Below are 20,752 nucleotides of genomic sequence, written 5' to 3'. Positions count from 1 at the left end.
TTTTTAACCTGGTGTGAACGCTGCTGTTCTTCTTCATATGGTGTTAGCTTCCTCTCATGCCTGTTACTGAGATATGGCCTCCTTTTCCTTTTTGTGCCCTGTATCTAACCCCTTCCAGACTTGTCACATACGTGTGCGTCAAATGTTGGGTGCCGGTGAATGGAGCGGGCTGGGAGCTAAGTGTTCCCACGCCCAGCATCTTCCTGTAACCTCAGCGACCAGAGTTTTACGCTGATCACTGCAATTTAGCCATTTGCATGGTGCTGTTCATCAGTAACTGCAGCGCTTAAACGGTGCGATTGCTGGATCAAGCATGCACCGCACCCATGGCTTCCCCCAGGGCCTGCAGAAAGACCCCATACCTGCCTCTTAGTCCTCCCATGAAGCCCAGACATTTGACTATCTGCTACAACACTGCAGTGATCAGACAATGGCAGGTTGCAGTGTAGTGTCGGGCGTTGTGTCCTGTGAAGTGTCCTGTCTTTTGTCTTGTGCAGTGTTCTAATTCCATGGTGTCGTCCCTGTGTTTTAACTTGTGTAATGTTTTGCCTTGTATTGTATTTTGTCTTGTCTTGAGTGTGAGCGAGCTCTCATTGTTTGATTTTTATTAAACAGGGAGCAGTGACTGCAATGACCAAGGCAATGGCTGTAGATGAAAGCCAGTACAACGTACGAGTAAATAGGTGAGATCTGTCTCCATATTAATCTACAGTATGTGTAACATGAATATAGAAAACTTCTTCACTACAACATAAAAGAAAATGAATTGTTCTTTAATCTTTGATGCGATAAAAATGATGATTAAAAAAAATAAAATAATAATTCTATCTACCTGTACATGTGTGTGTATAGTATAGTGTGTGTGTGTGTGTATATATATATATAATATTATTTATACAGCGGTTGAAATAAGTATTGAACACGTCGCCAAGTAAATCTATTTCTAAAGGTGCTATTAACATAAAATTCTCCCCAGATGTCGGTAATAACCCGTCCAGTCCACACAGGCAAAGAAATCATCCATAGATGTCCATAAATTATGTGTAATAATTAGAAATGACACAGGGAAAGTATTGAACACATGACGGAAGCTGGTTGCAAAAAGCCATGCATATGTACGTGTTTTATTTATTACCATAAATTGCAATGGGTCTGAAACTTCTGGTTGCAGAGTTTGTAAAGTAGTAATAGAGTCACAAAGGTTAAGATCCAATAGACTATGCACCTCTGCAAACATTTATTTTTCTTAATGTTTGTTAAATGGGTTGTATTAGTTTAGAAAAGCATAGCTGTTTGTAAGAGGGTTGATCCTTCAGAAATTAAACTGTTCTTTTGGCATTGAGAAATGCTGATGATCTTTGGTGCACTGTTTACTGTGTTGTATAGTGCAGTACGGTGACTCAGTGGTTGGCACAGTATAGTGGCTCAGTGGTTAGCATTGTTGCTTTGCATCTCTGGAATCCTGAGTTCAAATCCCACCAAGGACGACTTCTGGAAGGAGTTTGTATGTTCTCCCCGTGTTTGCGTGGGTTTTCTCCGGGCTCTCCAGTTTCCTCTCACACCCTGAAGACTTACTGATAGGGAATCTACGTAGTAATAATGATGTCTGTAAATGGCTGTGGAATTAATGGCGCTATATAGGAAACGCATAATAAATAATCAACCAGCGCATTGAATGTATACCTGCAATTTTAATAGCTGACACTAGATAGCTTTAGCAAGTTAGAGGTTAAATGCAATTTGTCAGCAGGAGTTCACCACCCAAACTATATATTTATGGATAGATATACACAGGTATCTTTTTGAAAGACAAATCCAACAATGCCTTTATATGGCCAGTACATTCTTCTGTTACTGAGAAATCAGCATTTTGATATGCAAATGAGGCTGAAGAGCTATTTGTAGATCTGAAGCCTCTTTCACTCCAGCTCTATTCCCCGCCCAGCGCTGCCGCCTCCTGCTTGACTGTCAATCAAGCAAGAGGAGGTGGTGGCGAAAGAGGACGCCGATTTACCATAGTTCTTCAGCCCCACTTGAATTTCAATTCACATGCTGATTCCTCAATAACCTTGTCTTTGAAAGAGCTACATGGCTACATGAGCATACAAATAGTTTTTTTTTTTTTTTTTTTTTTTTTTTTGTGGGGGGTGAAATTCTGCTGACAGATTCCATTTAACCCATTCATGACCTTTGACGTTCCCATACATTATGGTCAGATGTAGAAGTACGTCATGGCGATTGTGTACGGCACAGAAGCTTGTGCCCACATGATCGCCGCCAGGAGCTCAGCTTACATGATAGCCGAGCCACAGCTGTCACTGCCAGTATCAGTGCCCGCACTGATCCCCCTAAACGCAGTGATTGACATGGATCACAGCATTTGGGAGGCTAGGAGAAAGAGGGGGCTCCCTCTCCCTTCTGTTTGGCGCCTCCAAATACCTTCAAATTACCAGAAGGTTGTAATTTCCAAAATGGGGTCACTTGAGGGAGGATTCTGCTCTTCTGGCACTTAGGGTCTCAGTATATGGAGTCTTCAAACTATTCTACGATAGTTTGCTCTCCAAGAGGCAAGTGGCGCTCCATCTCTCCAGAGTCTCGCCATGTTTCTATGCAGTGCTCTACAGCCACATATGGGGTATTGCCACTTTCAACAGAAATTATGTGACAAACTTTGGTGTCATTTTTACCCATTTACCTGTGGGAAAATTTAAAATCTGGGGCTAAAACAACATTTTTGTGTTAAAAATGTAATTATTTTTTATTCACTGCCCAATGGTATAAACTTCTATGAGACACCAGTTGTATCAATATGATCACTGCACCCTCAGATTTATTCAATGGGGAGTGTAGTTTGTAAAGTGGGGTCACTTATGGGGGATTTCTGTTGTTCTGGCACCTCAGGGGCTCTGCCAATGTAACAGGGCACCATCAAACCATTCCAGCAACATCTGAACTCCAATATGGCGCGCCTTCACTTCTGTGCCTCAAAAGTAGTTTTTGACCACATATGGGGTATTATCATACTCTGGAGAAATTACGTAACAAATTGCATGATCCCTTTTCTCATATTATCCCTTTTGAAAATTGAAAACTTGGGGCCAAATCAACATTTTAGTGGAAAAAAAAATTAATTTTTCAAATGACTTAGCCCAATGTTATACAATTCTGTGAATTGCGTGAAGTTAAAAATGCTATATGAATTCCTCAAGAAGTGTAGTTTCCAAAACTGGATCACTTCTAAGAATTTTTGCTGTTTTGGCTTGTTGGGGCTCTTCAAATGTGACATGGCATCCACAATCTATTCCAGCCAAACTTGATCTCCAGAATTCAATTGGTGCTCCTTCCCTTCCGTGTCCTGCCATGCGTCCAAACAGTAGTTTTCCACCACGTATTGGGCATCGGCGTACTCAGGCGTAATTGCACAACAGATTTTGGGGTCCATTTTCTCCTGTTGTTTGGGGCTAAAACACTGAGAGAAGGAAGTGAATGGACCACCACCGGAGAGTATAATCCTTCAAATTTTAATCTTTATTAAATAAATGTCTGAAATATATTAAAATCAGAAAACCACTGAACACATACAAAACACAGACAAAGTGTTGCCAATAAAATATAAAGTGCATAGTTATATAGTAAGCAAGTAAATCATTGTGTTGCAGTATAGCCCCTAGTAAATATATTGGTAGCAAACATAAAAAAGTGCAGAGTGCATACATATACATAAAATAAAAAAATAACAAAATGTGGTATCAAAGGAAAAGATATTAGTATTCTATTAGACCAAGCAGCCAAAGTCCAGAAAAATATGATTTCAGTGTAGGATTCAATTTAATAAACATATGTATCATTAGCAGTGCAAAGAAAGGTACATACTGTTAGCAGCATGGAGATAAAGTGCGATGTGCTAACCAGCAAGGACATAGGTTAATGGGCTCTCCTGAAGAAGGCTAAACGAAACGTGCATTGAGGCGGCGGGGACAGCATGTTGCCACGTCTAAATTAGTAAGTTTTACCCCCTCACCATACCTCTAGATGAGTTTCTTAAGGGGTGTAGTTTCCAAATGGGGTCACTTGTCAGGGGCTACCACTGTTTAGGCACATCAGGGGCTCTGAAAATGAGACATGGCATACACTATATATTCCAGACAATTTGGGGCTCCAAAAGTCAAATGGTACTCAATCAACTCCAAGCCCTGCCGTGCGCACAAGCAGTAGTTTTCCTCCACATATGGGGTATCGGTATACTCAGGAAAAAATTTCATTGGCTATTTTTTGCTTTAAACTTATAGGGTTAGTAATGGGGGTGTCTTATTAACCCCTTGATGTCAGCTGACATTACAAATCTGACATCAACCCCAAAACCATTACCCCGCTTGTCAATGCACCAGGGCAAGCAGGAAGAGACGAGGCTAAGCACCAGAATTGGTGTACCTAATCAATGCATTATTTTTGGGTTGGCTGAGAGCTGGTGTTATTAGACTGGAAGTGAGCTAATATCCATGTCCAATATCCTTCCCAACCTATTCATATAAGCCCACAGCTGTCTTTTTAGCCTTTACTGGTGATTAAAAATAGGGGGTACTCAACAATATTTTTTGGGGCCCCCCTTTTTAATAACCAGTAAAGGCTATGCAGTCAGTGAAGAGCTGATATTAATAGCCTAAAAAAATTTATTGCTCCCTTCCCAGACTATTAAGATCAACTGTCTGACTTCCCTCATCTGGTTAAAAAAAGGGGACCCCACACCATTTTGTTCTTTTATTTATTAGCAAAATAGAAGTACAGAAAACTACACTTGCAAAGCACTGTTTGTATAATATCTCACTAACATTTTTATTCATATCTATCTTTGTATATAAGATTGTTTTATTAATTAGTAAACTAGTTTGAAATGACAGAGAATCACTGTGTAAAAGCTGGTGTTAAAAACGCATTGCATATGCATGTCATATGGATGCTAGGTGCGAAAAAGAAATGCATGACACTCTCCAACTTTTCTGGTTGGGAATCTCAGCTACTTTACGTATATACACAGATGTGAGCGTAGCCTAATGCTGAGCCGCTGTCAGTCAGTGCTGGGGATGCGGTCAAAGCCACCACTCTCTATACACAGAGTGGTGACTGAACCCGCACCAGCACCGCCCCCGTGACTGAAACCTGGACATTACTGGGAGGAATAAAGTTAATTTTCTCCCAGCAGCGGGGTCTAAGTGCTGTCGCCAGGCAGGCTCTAAGTGCTGTCGCCAGGCAGGCTCAAAATGCTATTAACCTGCAGATTAACCCCATATCTGCAGGTTAATAGCGTTTTATCAGGTGACTGGTTCACTTTAAATGCTGTGCCTAATTGTGAAAAAATACTCTTTATTCTTATACATTTTATTCTTAACACCAAAAAGTGTACGACCTGCTCTCATGCTTTCTTCCATAAACATTGCTATACCTGCGCATGGGCCCTGCGATATTGCCGCTCAGCCAAGTGAATGGTGCTAACCCGCACACAACCTTTTAGAATTCGACATTTCTCATTTTTGTTTCAACCACTTGAAATACTGGAATTACTTGTTTACAGAAAATGCAAGTAGAACAGGATAATATGTGCATTCGTTCATCACAGGTATGAAGAAGAAGAAGAAGGGTCATGACTTTCCTTCCTTAAAGGACCTTGTCGGCAACGTTTGCCCCACCCTCACTGGCCCCAAACCATTTTTACATGACTGTGTAGTCCTTTAAGAGATAAAAAATAAAGATATCCCTTTATGGCACCAAGGTGCTGCTTCAGCCAGAAACTGAGTTTTGAAGTTATAGCCTGGAAGTGCATTAGGGCACTTACAGCTTCTCACTCTCCGCTGTAATCTCAAAATAGCAGCGACCTCCCCTGGCTGAATAAAACGTTGTTCTCTCTGGTACACCTCCACTGACTTGTTAATAAGACAGGGGCGGGTGTTGCTAGTTTAGAGAATACAGAGGAGACTGAGACGCTGTAAGTGCATCTCCATACCCAAATATTAGGAATAGATTGAGGAATATAATATAATCTGTTCTCCTACCATTAAGAGTTGTTTAGGTCAAAGATTTTTCATTTCATAAAGTCTATTGCAATGTCAACCAAAATAATAATCTTCATTTAAACCCCATTGTATACTGTACTTTCAGCATATCTCCTGGAAACATATGGACCCCGCTGTGGAAGGAGTTATCCAGTCATTCTACTGATCCGGATGCCATGATCCTGGGAGGGAAGGACGCGCAGGTAAAAGTGCAGCGACAATCAAAAGAAAATGTAAAATTACTTGGAGCCTAGAGATGAATAATAAAAGTATCCGGGATAATAATAATTTTTATTTATATAGCGCCAACATATTCCGCAGCGCTTTACAATTAAGCGGGGACATGTACAGACAATAAATTCAATACAAGTTAAGACAATTTAAACAGTGACATTAGGAGTGAGGTCCCTGCTCGCAAGCTTACAATCTACAAGGAAATTGGGGGGACACAATAGGTGAAAAGTGCTTGCTATTTCAGGTCTGGCGATTATAATAAATAGGGATCATCAGCCCATGTGTTTAAGTGCAATAGTCAAGTATCAAGTGCAGTTATCGTGTGCATGGAGGGTGTGGAGACAGATGAATAGTAGGGTGCAGATTCAATATAATATTTGGAAGGAGGGAACAGGGCAAAGTTAGTTGGTAGGCTTGTTTGAAGAGATGGGTTTTCAAAGCGCGCTTGAATAGGTCGGGGCACCCTACTATTCAGTCTGATCATCTGGGGAAGTGCATTCCAGAGAACTGGCGCAGCACGAGAAAAGTCTTGGAGACGGAGGTGCGAGGTTCAGATTATGGGGGATGTTAGTCTTAGGTCATTTTTAGAACGGAGGGCATGTGTGGGGAGATAGCCAGACAGAAATGAGAGAGGAGATATAAGGCGGTGCAGAACTGTGGAGAGCTTTGTGGGTGAGAGAGATGAGTTTATACTGGACCCTGTAGCGAATAGGTAGCCAGTGTAATGACTGGTACAAGATGGTGGCATCGGTGAAGCGGCTGGACAGAAATATGACCCTGGCTGCCGCATTCAAGATGGATTGGAGAGGAGAAAGTTTCGTAAGAGGGAGACCGATCAGAAGAGAGTTGCAGTAGTCCAGACGAGAATGAATAAGAGCAACAGTAAGAGTCTTGGCAGTTTCAAAGGTGAGAAAAGGTCGGATTCTAGAGATGTTTTTAAGAAGCAGGTGACAAGAGCGACTGAGTGATCGGATGTACGGAGTAAAGGAAAGTTCGGTGTCGAATATGACCCCAAGACAGCGGGCATGCTGCTTGGGAGTTATGGTTGAACCCTCCAGGGTTATTTCGATGATAGGTAGAATGAAGTTAGTAGAGGGGAGAAACACAAGGAGTTCAGTTTAGGAGAGATTTAGTTTCAGATGGGGGGAGGACATGATGTTAGAGACAGCAGACAATCCTTGGTATTTTGAATTAGGGTAGGGGTGATATCAGGGGAAGAAGTGTATAATTGGGTGTCATCAGCATAGAGATGATACAGGAACCCAAATCTGCTGATTGTTTGTCCAATAGGGGCAGTGTATAGAGAGAAGAGGAGGGGGCCTAGGACTGAGCCCTGCGGGACCCCGATAGTAAGGGGACGAGGAGAGGAAGAGGAGCCGGCAAAAGATACAGTGAAGGAGCGGTCAGAGAGATAGGAGGAGAACCAGAAGAGGGCTGTGTCCTTGAGGCCTATAGAGCGGAGCATAGTGAGGAGGAGCTGGTGATCCACAGTGCCAAATGCGGCAGAGAGATCCAGAAGAATCAGCAGGGAGCAATGACCTTTTGATTTAGCTATTAGAGACTTTAGTGAGGGCAGTTTCAGTGGAGTGTAAATAGCGGAAACCAGATTGTAAGGGGTCGAGAAGAGAGTTATCTGAGAGATAGCGGATTAGACGGGAGTGGACCAAGCGTTCCAGGAGATGAAGGAAAGGTTAGAGACAGGTCTGTAGTTAGCAGTGCAGTTCTGGTCCAGGGATGGCTTTTTAAGTAAAGGGGTTATGATGGCATGTTTAAATGAGGAGGGAAATATACCTGAAGAAAGAGAAAGGTTAAATATTTTAGTCAGGTGAGTGGTGACCACTGGTGAGAGAGTCTGCAGGAGCTGTGAAGGAATGGGGTCACTGTTGCAGGTTGTAGGCCGAGCAGAAGCGAGGAGCTTGGAAACTTCTTCTGAAACAGCCTCAAAGATGTCTAGTGAGCTTGAGGTGCGGCAGGGAAGGGGATCCAGGCACTGAGGAGATTGGGCTGAGATATCCTGATGGATGTGGTTGATTTTTTCTAGGAAATAAGTGGCCAGATCCTCACCGCTGAGGTTGGTGATGGGGGCCTGTAGTTTAGGTTTCAGGAGGGAGTTTAAGGTTTCAAAAAGTCGTTTTGGGTTGTTGGATAGTGAGGTGATAAGGGTGGTGAAGTAAGATTGTTTGGCCAGCTGAAGGGTAGAGTTATAGGTTTTGAGCATGAACTTATAGTGGATGAAGTCTTCTGCTAAGAGAGATTTTCTCCACTGCCGCTCTGCACACCTTGAGCAGCGCTGAAGAAAGCGTGTTTGCATTGTGTGCCAGGGCTGCCGTTGTCTGTGTCGGGTCTGTCTGTGTAGAAGGTGCTGCTTCATCTAGGGCATTCTTCAGTGTATTATTTGAAGTGTGACAATGCTAAGTCTGGACAGGGATAATGTATCCATGCTGATTCTCAGGCTGTGGGATTTTATAAATGTTCCAAAGGTCACGTTCACACATTCAGTATTTGAAAGTCAAAAAGCAGTAATGGAACAATCAGAGGAAGCATATAAGAGAACTATGTGAACCACGTCTTATCATTTTCACACTGAGCTTTTTAAGACTCGTACGTCCTGTCCTATCAGGAAGAGTTTACAGTAGACTTGTTATCACAGGCAGGATTACAATAACACCTCTATACACAGATGATATCACAGGATCCACCAGTCACAATACGGGATGTCACAGCTCACCTGCTTCCCCTACTTTCATAATGATCGTTACACCCGCACATTAGATGCTTCAGTACAAATTATAAGAGTAGGCATCCGACTATTGTTGCTTTCTACATATATTTTGTCCTGGATGTTAGAGTCCAAAATAACTCAATGTGAAAATTGCAAGATTTCTATATATTTTTTTTTATTTTAAATACAGATTGTAAAAAAACAAACAAAAAACAAACAAATATTTAAAAATACATATGACACAATAACCTGATATAAACATTAGGATTATAGTTTACAGATTAAAGGCATTTTCTGGGACTACATAACTGAGGTCCTCTGCTTGGTGGGAGTTTGATTCACACCCCCCCCTGTATCAAATTTATAGGTCTGTGACTGATGTTCTGTAGTCTTGGAATATCCTTTAAACTGTGAAAGAGGCACACATTACAGACTGTCCTAAAATACTCCATAGTCTGCTGCATGCCCTATGAGGGAAATGTTATTAGAGAAGTTAAAGCGGAGCTAAAATGTTGAAAGTTTTTCAATATGCTGCAGCAATGGGGATAAGTGGAAGGTCCAAGTTTTGAGACCCCCATGGATCACTCAAACAACCAGGCAGAAGCACTCATGTCTATAGAATGGGTCTGTACACCACAGTGTGCACACTCATTTATACGATGGGTCTGTACATCACTGTGTGCACTCATGTCTATAGAATGGGTCTGTACACCACAGTGTGCACACTCATTTATACGATGGGTCTGTACATCACTGTGTGCACTCATGTCTATAGAATGGGTCTGTACACCACAGTGTGCACTCATGTCTATAGAATGGATCTGTGCACCACTGTGCGCTCTTATGTCTATAGAGTAGGTATGTGCACCACTGTGTGCTCTTATGTCTATAGAATGGGTCTGTGCACCAATGTGTGCTCTTATGTCTATAGAATGGATCTGTGCACCACTGTGCGCTCTTATGTCTATAGAGTAGGTATGTGCACCACTGTGTGCTCTTATGTCTATAGAATGGGTCTGTGCACCAATGTGTGCTCTTATGTCTATAGAATGGATCTGTGCACCACTGTGTGCTCTTATGTCTATAGAGTAGGTATGTGCACCACTATGTGCACTCATGTCTATAGAATGGATCTGTGCACCACTGTGCGCTCTTATGTCTATAGAGTAGGTATGTGCACCACTGTGTGCTCTTATGTCTATAGAATGGGTCTGTGCACCAATGTGTGCTCTTATGTCTATAGAATGGGTCTGTGCACCACTGTGCGCTCTTATGTCTATAGAATGGGTCTGTGCACCACTGTGTGCTCTTATGTCTATAGAATGGGTCTGTGCACCAATGTGTACACACATGTCTATAGAATGAGCTGAGTGGTTCTGCCTCAACAAATTACTACTTAGCCATGAGTCTTGTCTGAATCTTTTGGTAGCTTTTCCGTTTACCCAGTGCTGATCTCATGTGTTCCTTTTGATTTCTCTGATTTCAGCTGCTGGGACGCATGGGGACAGCTGAGGAGTGTGCCAATGCTGCGCTGTTCCTGGCAGCAGAGGGCACGTTCTGCACAGGTATTGATATTCTCCTAACAGGAGGAGCTGAACTCAATTATGCCAACAAGACTCAGCAGAAGACTCGGAGTAGCCTTTATCACTGATAATAGACTTAATGTCCTTTCATCGATATGGAACCTAGTAAAACTTCTCTGCAGTAAATTATGAGGACACAAGTCCCTAATGTACGTGCTATGGATGTATGTCCAGGTGTCGACGGAGTGATATCACTGCTTTAAAGATGAAAATTATGCCACCTTCCCCAAACTCCAACTTTAACAATTCGTCCCAACCTGTGGATGCACTCAATTTTGTGAAACTACAAGTTTCAGCATGCCAAGATTCAAGGATAATAGCCTAAGGGGATGGCAGCTCAAGACAGGCTGACTAATTGTAATTCAGATCATTCACTGTTCCTATGCTACTGGTTAGAAGGGTTTATTTGTTGGGTGAAGTAAGCACGCAGGCTGCTGGAAAATAGTCAGATCGTTATTGGGCAATATGATTACAACATAAGCTGTGGCTTAGTAATAGGGCAGACAAGCCATTGGACAATAGCTGCAACAATGCAGAACGGGGAACAAGAGGAAAGGAAGTTGCAGCACATATAGTGCTGGCAGAAAGCTGATGAAAAGGAACTGACTTCAATGAAATGGCTTGGACATTTATGTGCACCAAAATGAATTTTAACTTTTTATGAGGAATGTAAAATCACGCTTTGTACACATAAAAGAAGTTTTTGTATTATAAAATGTGATGTGAACATGCAAAAACCCTTAGGCCGGAGTCACACTAGCGATTAAATCATTCCCCTACCCGACATGAAATGACACATGGTTGACACAAAATTTTACACAAAAACCCTCATCTAATTACTAGTGATAGACCTTAAAAAAAAAAAAACATGAAATGAAATGGTTAACTATATGTAAACCATGTGTCATTTCATGTCGGGTAGGGGAATGAATTTCCAGAAGCCGGCAAATGTTACAGTGGCTATTCTGCTATGAAGAATTGCATGAAATATATATAGAATACATTATAAATATATATATTAGTGTGTCTATATCTATTCTTTCCTTTGTGTTTGAAAACCTGTCATTGGGCTCCATTATATGTCCATTTTGCAAGTCTGCGAGAAAATCTCGGCAGATGGATGTCAAACGGATGCTTACATGCGAATAAAATCGGTTCTACGCTGGAAAATCGGATCACAGAGGGAGCCATGGTGAAGAAACCTTTGTGCGATTTCGGACCGATTTTTTAATCGTTGTGTGTGACTCCAGCCTTAGTCTGAAATCCTCCCTAGATCTGCAGAAAGATAACTGGCTAGAAGTGTATATGTTTCAGATGTAATCTATCCGACAGGATTTAAGACATAATAGATATACATGTGTTTTCCAGAAGAACAAGTACCTCTGTACTTCGAAACGCGACAACATAAACCATCATCTTATTTTACTACACTGGGTGATGTCTTAGATCGTCGGCAGTGCGGAGACTATCCACAAACTCCTCACGTATTGACACGCAATATTATAGCATCCATCACCACGAGAATCCATCAGACGTCAACTGCGAGTCATTACATTTAAAGAGGTTTCCCAGGAAAAGACATGTATGGCCTCTCCAGAGGAAGACTATAGATGTCTGTCACCGAGGGGCCTCTTCCATCACAGCTGAGGTCAGGAGTGAATGCATAGTGACATGTGTGCTGCTCAGGCCCGGATTGGCAATATAACCAACCGGGCATTTTCCCGCTGGGCCGCTGACACCTGGGCCGCGGGCGGCAGTGCCCGATCATCTGGCCGCTTGCCAGCTGCTGCGGCCACTGTTGCTCCTGCCGCCGGCCCTCTGCAGCACGGCGGTGATAGTTTCCAAGTTCCTCCGGCACTGCAGGGAGATAAGCCGCCACGCCCTCGCCTTAGCATGAGACCCCCTCCCCCCCGCAGCCACTCACAGCGTCGCACTCGCTTGCCTGCTCGCTCTGTTCGCAGGACCTGTGATGAGGTCACAGGAGGGGAGGAGTCAGGGGGTCACATGATCAGGAGCCTTTGTCCAGACCCCCGATCATGTCACCCCTGACTCCGCCCCTCCTGTGACCTCATCACAGGTCCTGTGCGCTCAGCCTTGCCTCTACCGTCTGCGACTGCAAGACTCTGCTTTGCTGTTGTCATGGTGCTGGTTGAGGTAAGTATGTGTGGGGTCAGGATTTACAGTGTGGATGTAGCAGAGCTGTGTGTGTATGAGGTGTACGGAGCAGAGCCGTGTGTGTATGAGGTGTACGGAGCGGAGCCGTGTGTACGAGGTGTACGGAGCGGAGCCGTGTGTGTACGAGGTGTACGGAGCGGAGCCGTGTGTGTACGAGGTGTACGGAGCGGAGCCGTGCGTGTACGAGGTGTACGGAGCGGAGCCGTGCGTGTACGAGGTGTACGGAGCGGAGCCGTGCGTGTACGAGGTGTACGGAGCGGAGCCGTGCGTGTACGAGGTGTACGGAGAGGAGCCGCGCGTGTACGAGGTGTACGGAGAGGAGCCGCAGGTGTACGAGATGTACGGAGAGGAGCCGTTTGTGTACGAGGTGTACGGAGCGGAGCCGTTTGTGTATGAGGTGTACGGAGAGGAGCCGTGTGTGTACGAGGTGTACGGAGCGGTGCCGTGTGTGTACTAGGTGTACGGAGCGGAGCCGTGTGTACGAGGTGTACGGAGCGGAGCCGTGTGTGTACGAGGTGTACGAGCGGAGCCGTGTGTGTACGAGGTGTACGAGCAGAGCCGTGTGTGTACGAGGTGTACGAGCAGAGCCGTGTGTGTACGAGGTGTACGAGCAGAGCCGTGTGTGTACGAGGTGTACGAGCAGAGCCGTGTGTGTACGAGGTGTACGAGCAGAGCCGTGTGTGTACGAGGTGTACGAGCAGAGCCGTGTGTGTACGAGGTGTACGAGCAGAGCCGCGCGTGTACGAGGTGTACGGAGAGGAGCCGCAGGTGTACGGAGAGGAGCCGCGCGTGTACGGAGAGGAGCCACGCGTGTACGAGGTGTACGGAGAGGAGCCGCGCGTGTACGAGGTGTACGGAGAGGAGCCGCGTGTGTACGAGGTGTACGGAGCGGAGCCGGATGTGTACGAGATGTACGGAGAGGAGCCACGCGTGTACGAGGTGGACAGAGTGGAGCCGTGTGTGTATGGAGTGGAGCCATATGTGTACGGGATGTACGGAGCGGAGCCAAGTGTGTACAAAGCATACAAAGCGTGCTTTTCCCACGGACACAGGAGTATACGGCGGAGCCCCGAGGAGCATTTTAAAACACACACATGATGTTCCACCTGAAGTGATGTGCTGGAAGCTGACCGGAAATGAGATAATTTCTTGAGGAGATTGTGACGGAACCAGGAATGCTTCAGATCCATCACCGTGTCCTCCTCCGACAGCGCAGACAGCAGGATCGCCTTGGAATCGGGGATGCCGGCCATGTGAGCGGATCATGATAGGTCCTGCACCGGGAGGCTCAGGTGGGCACTACAATGGGAGCCGGGCTGCTATAGTATCTTTGTAGAATCTTTCTTTCTCTCTTTTTCTTTCTCTCTCTGTTCTTTCTTTCTCTCTCTGTTCTTTCTTCCCCTCTTTCTTTCTTTCTTTTTCTTTCCTCTCTTTCTCTCTGTTCTTTCTTTTCTTTACTTCTTTCTTTCTCTCCCTGTTCTTTCTCTGTCTCTCTGTTCTTTCTTTCCCCTCTTTCTCTGTCTCTCACTGTTCTTTCTTTGTCTCTCACTGTTCTTTCTTTCTTTCCCCTTTCTTTCTCGCTCTCTCTGTTTTCTTTTTTCTCTCTCTCTCTGTTTTCTCTCTTCCTTAGTGCCAGCCACTGTGCCCTCAGTACCAGTCAGTGTGATCAGCAGTGCTAAATGGGTGCGATTAGGTGTGGACATGGGTGTGACTATTTGTGACATGGGTGTGGCTGGGCGTGGCCAAAATTTGCCGCAGTCTTTGTCTGTCTTTCCCTTCTTCAAAAGTTGGGAGGTATGATAGGGGCGGCTATGACCAGGGGGTCTGGTTGCCCAATAGAGAGCAGTTCTGCCAGGAATTCTGTAATCATGCATACAAAAGGGGACAGAGATTTGGGAGGAGTACTGTACCTAAAAGCAATAAATAGGACTGAGCTGAAATACTGGGCACAGCTCTGACTACATGTTATATAGTCGTGTTAATCTCCTCTCACTTCTTGTAAACTACAAGTGTACAAAGATATTATATAGTCACCATGTGACTAGTGGGCCTGTGTAACTTCAAATGCCAGGGCTGAATTTTAGTCCCAGTCCGGCCCTGGTGCTGCTGATGGACATGACGGAGGAACCCTTTATTTTCTGCAGCCCCATTGGTAGTGTGCACTATGCCTATGGGTTCAGGCCATGCCCTGTGCAGGCTCCACACACCAGTGGCATCCGGGCATTGCCTGGCAGGAGGCCGGTGATGAAGCCTGACAACCTCTGTGGCGCAGGGCAGGGCTGCTTATTATTCAGCCTGATAATATGTAACACAAGCAAGTCACTCAGCGAGAAAGCCCCGAGGACCGTCTGGTTTCCGGCACTATCGTGCCTCGTAGCACAGCTCCTCCCAACACTTAGCTCAGCCGCCTGTTTACTCTGATGTAGATCATCAGCTGATCAGCTGCACGGGGGGCGTTGATTAAAGCTGACCTGTGATTGGTCAGATTGGCCGCCCTTGATTTTGATTGGTCCAGAGATGGAGGTGGGTCCAGAGCGGCTCTCTGATTGGATGATAGGAAGGGAGCCTGGATTGGAGCGCGCAGCACGTGTCCCAGAATCAGTGTATAAAGCTTTGTTCAAGGTCAGCGTGTGGTACTACATGGTGCCGACAGGGGGCGAGCTAAGGGTTACTGCGCACAGATGTACAAGGAGGTGAAAGAGAGTCACTGCCTGTCCGTCATCGCTGCTGTGTAATACCAATGTGTGTGCTAAGGGGGCGCTGTATTATAATAGCAGATGAGGGGGGTTTAGTGTAGCGCTGTGTATTATAGCAACAGATGAGGGGGGTTTAGTGCAGCGCTGTGTATTATAGCAGCAGATGAGGGGGGTTTAGTGTAGCGCTGTGTATTATAATAGCAGATGAGGGGGGTTTAGTGCAACGCTGTGTATTATAGCAGCAGATGAGGGGGGTTTAGTGCAGCGCTGTGTATTATAGCAGCAGATGAGGGGGGTTTAGTGTAGCGCTGTGTATTATAGCAACAGATGAGGGGGTTTAGTGTAGCGCTGTGTATTATAGCAGCAGATGAGGGGGTTTAGTGCAGCGCTGTGTATTATAGCAGCAGATGAGGGGGGTTTAGTGTAGCGCTGTGTATTATAGCAGCAGATGAGGGGGGTTTAGTGTAGCGCTGTGTATTATAGCAACAGATGAGGGGGTTTAGTGTAGCGCTGTGTATTATAGCAGCAGATGAGGGGGGCTTAGTGCAGCGCTGTGTATTATAGCAGCAGATGAGGGGGTTTAGTGTAGCGCTGTGTATTATAGCAGCAGATGAGGGGGGTTTAGTGTAGTGCTGTGTATTATAGCAGCAGATGAGGGGGGCTTAGTGCAGCGCTGTGTATTATAGCAGCAGATGAGGGGGTTTAGTGTACCTCTGTGTATTATAGCAACAGATGAGGGGGTTTAGTGTAGCGCTGTGTATTATAGCAACAGATGAGGGGGTTTAGTGTAGCGCTGTGTATTATAGCAGCAGATGAGGGGGTTTAGTGTAGCGCTGTGTATTATAGCAGCAGATGAGGGGGGTTTAGTGTAGCGCTGTGTATTATAGCAGCAGATGAGGGGGGCTTAGTGCAGCGCTGTGTATTATAGCGGCAGATGAGGGGGGTTTAGTGTAGCGCTGTGTATTATAGCAGCAGATGAGGGGGGTTTAGTGTAGCGCTGTGTATTATAGCAGCAGATGAGGGGGGTCTAGTGCAGCGCTGTGTATTATAGCAGCAAATGAGGGGGGTTTAGTGTAGCGCTGTGTATTATAGCAGCAGATGAGGGGGGTTTAGTGTAGCGCTGTGTATTATAGCAGCAGATGAGGGGGGTTTAGTGTAGCGCTGTGTATTATAGCAACAGATGAGGGGGTTTAGTGTAGCACTGTGTATTATAGCAGCAGATGAGGGGGTTTAGTGTAGCGCTGTGTATTATAGCAGCAGATGAGGGGGGTTTAGTGTAGCGCTGTGTATTATAGCAGCAGATGAGGGGGGTTTAGTGTAGCGCTGTGTATTATAGAAACAGATGAGGGGGTTTAGTGTAGCGCTGTGTATTATAGCAGCAGATGAGGGGGGTTTAGTGTAGCGCTGTGTATTATAGCAGCAGATGAGGGGGGTTTAGTGTAGCGCTGTGTATTATAGCAGCAGATGAGGGGGGTTTAGTGTAGCGCTGTCAGATGAGGGGGGTTTAGTGCAGCGCTGTGTATTATAGCAGCAGATGAGGGGGGCTTAGTGCAGCGCTGTGTATTATAGCAGCAGATGAGGGGGGTTTAGTGCAGCGCTGTGTATTATAGCAGCAGATGAGGGGGGTTTAGTGCAGCGCTGTGTATTATAGCGGCAGATGCGGGGGGTTTAGTGTAGCGCTGTGCATTATAGCAGCAGATGAGGGGGGTTTAGTGTAGCGCTGTGTATTATAGCAGCAGATGAGGGGGTTTAGTGTAGCGCTGTGTATTATAGCAGCAGATGAGGGGGGTTTAGTGTACCTCTGTGTATTATAGCAGCAGATGAGGGGGGTTTAGTACAGCGCTGTGTATTATAGCAGCAGATGAGGGGGGTTTAGTGCAGCGCTGTGTATTATAGCAGCAGATGAGGGGGGTTTAGTGCAGCGCTGTGTATTATAGCAGCAGATGAGGGGGGTTTAGTGCAGCGCTGTGTATTATAGCAGCAGATGAGGGGGGTTTAGTGCAGCGCTGTGTATTATAGCAGCAGATGAGGGGGGTTTAGTGTAGCGCTGTGTATTATAGCAACAGATGAGGGGGTTTAGTGTAGCGCTGTGTATTATAGCAGCAGATGAGGGGGTTTAGTGTAGCGCTGTGTATTATAGCAGCAGATGAGGGGGGTTTAGTGTAGCGCTGTGTATTATAGCAGCAGATGAGGGGGGTTTAGTGTAGCGCTGTGTGTTATAGAAACAGATGAGGGGGTTTAGTGTAGCGCTGTGTATTATAGCAGCAGATGAGGGGGGTTTAGTGTAGCGCTGTGTATTATAGCAGCAGATGAGGGGGGTCTAGTGCAGCGCTGTGTATTATAGCAGCAAATGAGGGGGGTTTAGTGTAGCGCTGTGTATTATAGCAGCAGATGAGGGGGGTTTAGTGTAGCGCTGTGTATTATAGCAGCAGATGAGGGGGGTTTAGTGTAGCGCTGTGTATTATAGCAACAGATGAGGGGGTTTAGTGTAGCGCTGTGTATTATAGCAGCAGATGAGGGGGTTTAGTGTAGCGCTGTGTATTATAGCAGCAGATGAGGGGGGTTTAGTGTAGCGCTGTGTATTATAGCAGCAGATGAGGGGGGTTTAGTGTAGCGCTGTGTATTATAGAAACAGATGAGGGGGTTTAGTGTAGCGCTGTGTATTATAGCAGCAGATGAGGGGGGTTTAGTGTAGCGCTGTGTATTATAGCAGCAGATGAGGGGGTTTAGTGTAGCGCTGTGTATTATAGCGGCAGATGAGGGGGGTTTAGTGCAGCGCTGTGTATTATAGCGGCAGATGAGGGGGGTTTAGTGCAGCGCTGTGTATTATAGCAGCAGATGAGGGGGGGTCTAGTGCAGCGCTGTGTATTATAGCAGCAGATGAGGGGGGTCTAGTGCAGCGCTGTGTATTATAGCAGCAGATGAGGGGGGTTTAGTGTAGCGCTGTGTATTATAGCAGCAGATGAGGGGGGTTTAGTGTAGCGCTGTGTATTATAGCAGCAGATGAGGGGGGTTTAGTGTAGCGCTGTGTATTATAGCAGCAGATGAGGGGGGGTTAGTGTAGCGCTGTGTATTATAGCGGCAGATGAGGGGGGTTTAGTGCAGCGCTGTGTATTATAGCGGCAGATGCGGGGGGCTTAGTGCAGCGCTGTGTATTATAGCGGCAGATGAGGGGGGCTTAGTGCAGCGCTGTGTATTATAGCGGCAGATGAGGGGGGTTTAGTGCAGCGCTGTGTATTATAGCAGCAGATGAGGGGGGTTTAGTGCAGCGCTGTGTATTATAGCAGCAGATGAGGGGGGTTTAGTGCAGCGCTGTGTATTATAGCAGCAGATGAGGGGGGTTTAGTGTACCTCTGTGTATTATAGCAGCAGATGAGGGGGGTTTAGTACAGCGCTGTGTATTATAGCAGCAGATGAGGGGGGTTTAGTGCAGCGCTGTGTATTATAGCAGCAGATGAGGGGGGTCTAGTGCAGCGCTGTGTATTATAGCAGCAGATGAGGGGGGTTTAGTGTAGCGCTGTGTATTATAGCAGCAGATGAGGGGGGTTTAGTGTACCTCTGTGTATTATAGCAGCAGATGAGGGGGGTTTAGTACAGCGCTGTGTATTATAGCAGCAGATGAGGGGGGTTTAGTGCAGTGCTGTGTATTATAGCAGCAGATGAGGGGGGTTTAGTGCAGCGCTGTGTATTATAGCAGCAGATGAGGGGGGTTTAGTGTACCTCTGTGTATTATAGCAGCAAATGAGGGGGGTTTAGTGTAGCGCTGTGTATTATAGCAGCAGATGAGGGGGGTTTAGTGTAGCGCTGTGTATTATAGCAGCAGATGAGGGGGGTTTAGTTTAGCGCTGTCAGATGAGGGGGGTTTAGTGCAGCGCTGTGTATTATAGCAGCAGATGAGGGGGGCTTAGTGCAGCGCTGTGTATTATAGCAGCAGATGAGGGGGGTTTAGTGCAGCACTGTGTATTATAGCAGCAGATGAGGGGGTTTAGTGTAGCACTGTGTATTATAGCGGCAGATGAGGGGGGTTTAGTGCAGCGCTGTGTATTATAGCGGCAGATGAGGGGGGTTTAGTGCAGCGCTGTGTATTATAGCAGCAGATGAGGGGGGTCTAGTGCAGCGCTGTGTATTATAGCAGCAGATGAGGGGGGTCTAGTGCAGCGCTGTGTATTATAGCAGCAAATGAGGGGGGTTTAGTGTAGCGCTGTGTATTATAGCAGCAGATGAGGGGGGTTTAGTGTAGCGCTGTGTATTATAGCAGCAGATGAGGGGGGTTTAGTGTAGCGCTGTGTATTATAGCGGCAGATGAGGGGGGGTTTAGTGTAGCGCTGTGTATTATAGCGGCAGATGAGGGGGGTTTAGTGCAGCGCTGTGTATTATAGCGGCAGATGCGGGGGGCTTAGTGCAGCGCTGTGTATTATAGCGGCAGATGAGGGGGGCTTAGTGCAGCGCTGTGTATTATAGCAGCAGATGAGGGGGGTTTAGTGCAGCGCTGTGTATTATAGCAGCAGATGAGGGGGTTTAATGCAGCGCTGTGTATTATAGCAGCAGATGAGGGGGGTTTAGTGCAGCGCTGTGTATTATAGTAGCAGATGAGGGGGGTTTAGTGTACCTCTGTGTATTATAGTAGCAGATGAGGGGGGTTTAGTGTACCTCTGTGTATTATAGCAGCAGATGAGGGGGGTTTAGTACAGCGCTGTGTATTATAGCAGCAGATGAGGGGGGTTTAGTGCAGCGCTGTGTATTATAGCGGCAGATGAGGGGGGCTTAGTGCAGCGCTGTGTATTATAGCGGCAGATGAGGGGGGCTTAGTGCAGCGCTGTGTATTATAGCAGCAGATGAGGGGGGCTTAGTGCAGCGCTGTGTATTATAGCAGCAGATGAGGGGGGTTTAGTGCAGCGCTGTGTATTATAGCAGCAGATGAGGGGGGTTTAGTGCAGCGCTGTGTATTATAGCAGCAGATGAGGGGGGTTTAGTGCAGCGCTGTGTATTATAGCAGCAGATGAGGGGGGTTTAGTGCAGCGCTGTGTATTATAGCAGCAGATGAGGGGGGTTTAGTGCAGCGCTGTGTATTATAGCAGCAGATGAGGGGGGTTTAGTGCAGCGCTGTGTATTATAGCAGCAGATGAGGGGGGTTTAGTGCAGCGCTGTGTATTATAGCAGCAGATGAGGGGGGTTTAGTGCAGCGCTGTGTATTATAGCAGCAGATGAGGGGGGTTTAGTGCAGCGCTGTGTATTATAGCAGCAGATGAGCGGGGTTTAGTGCAGCGCTGTGTATTATAGCAGCAGATGAAGGGG

The 20,752-nt window shown here is 46.0% G+C and overlaps 1 protein-coding gene across 4 annotated transcripts in view; it reads left to right on the top strand.

Annotated features, from left to right (window-relative positions):
• HSD17B14 (hydroxysteroid 17-beta dehydrogenase 14) overlaps window positions 1-12,011 on the top strand; it is a 67,342-nt gene extending 55,331 nt beyond the window's left edge. For all 4 annotated transcript variants that reach the window (XM_073571129.1, XM_073571127.1, XM_073571128.1 and 1 more), the window contains 3 exons: window positions 616-683; window positions 6,154-6,250; window positions 10,490-12,011. In XM_073571129.1, the coding sequence (XP_073427230.1) occupies window positions 616-683; window positions 6,154-6,250; window positions 10,490-10,654 (330 nt within the window). In that variant the 3' untranslated portion in view covers window positions 10,655-12,011. The remainder of the gene's footprint in view (window positions 1-615; window positions 684-6,153; window positions 6,251-10,489) is intronic.
• Window positions 12,012-20,752: the final 8,741 nt, after the last annotated feature.

The sequence above is a fragment of the Dendrobates tinctorius genome, unplaced genomic scaffold (assembly GCF_039654945.1).
Source record: "Dendrobates tinctorius isolate UK_male_01 unplaced genomic scaffold, ASM3965494v1 ptg000028l, whole genome shotgun sequence".
In the NCBI taxonomy this organism is placed as follows: Eukaryota; Metazoa; Chordata; class Amphibia; order Anura; family Dendrobatidae; genus Dendrobates; species Dendrobates tinctorius.
This window is presented reverse-complemented; position numbering and strand designations above follow the sequence as displayed.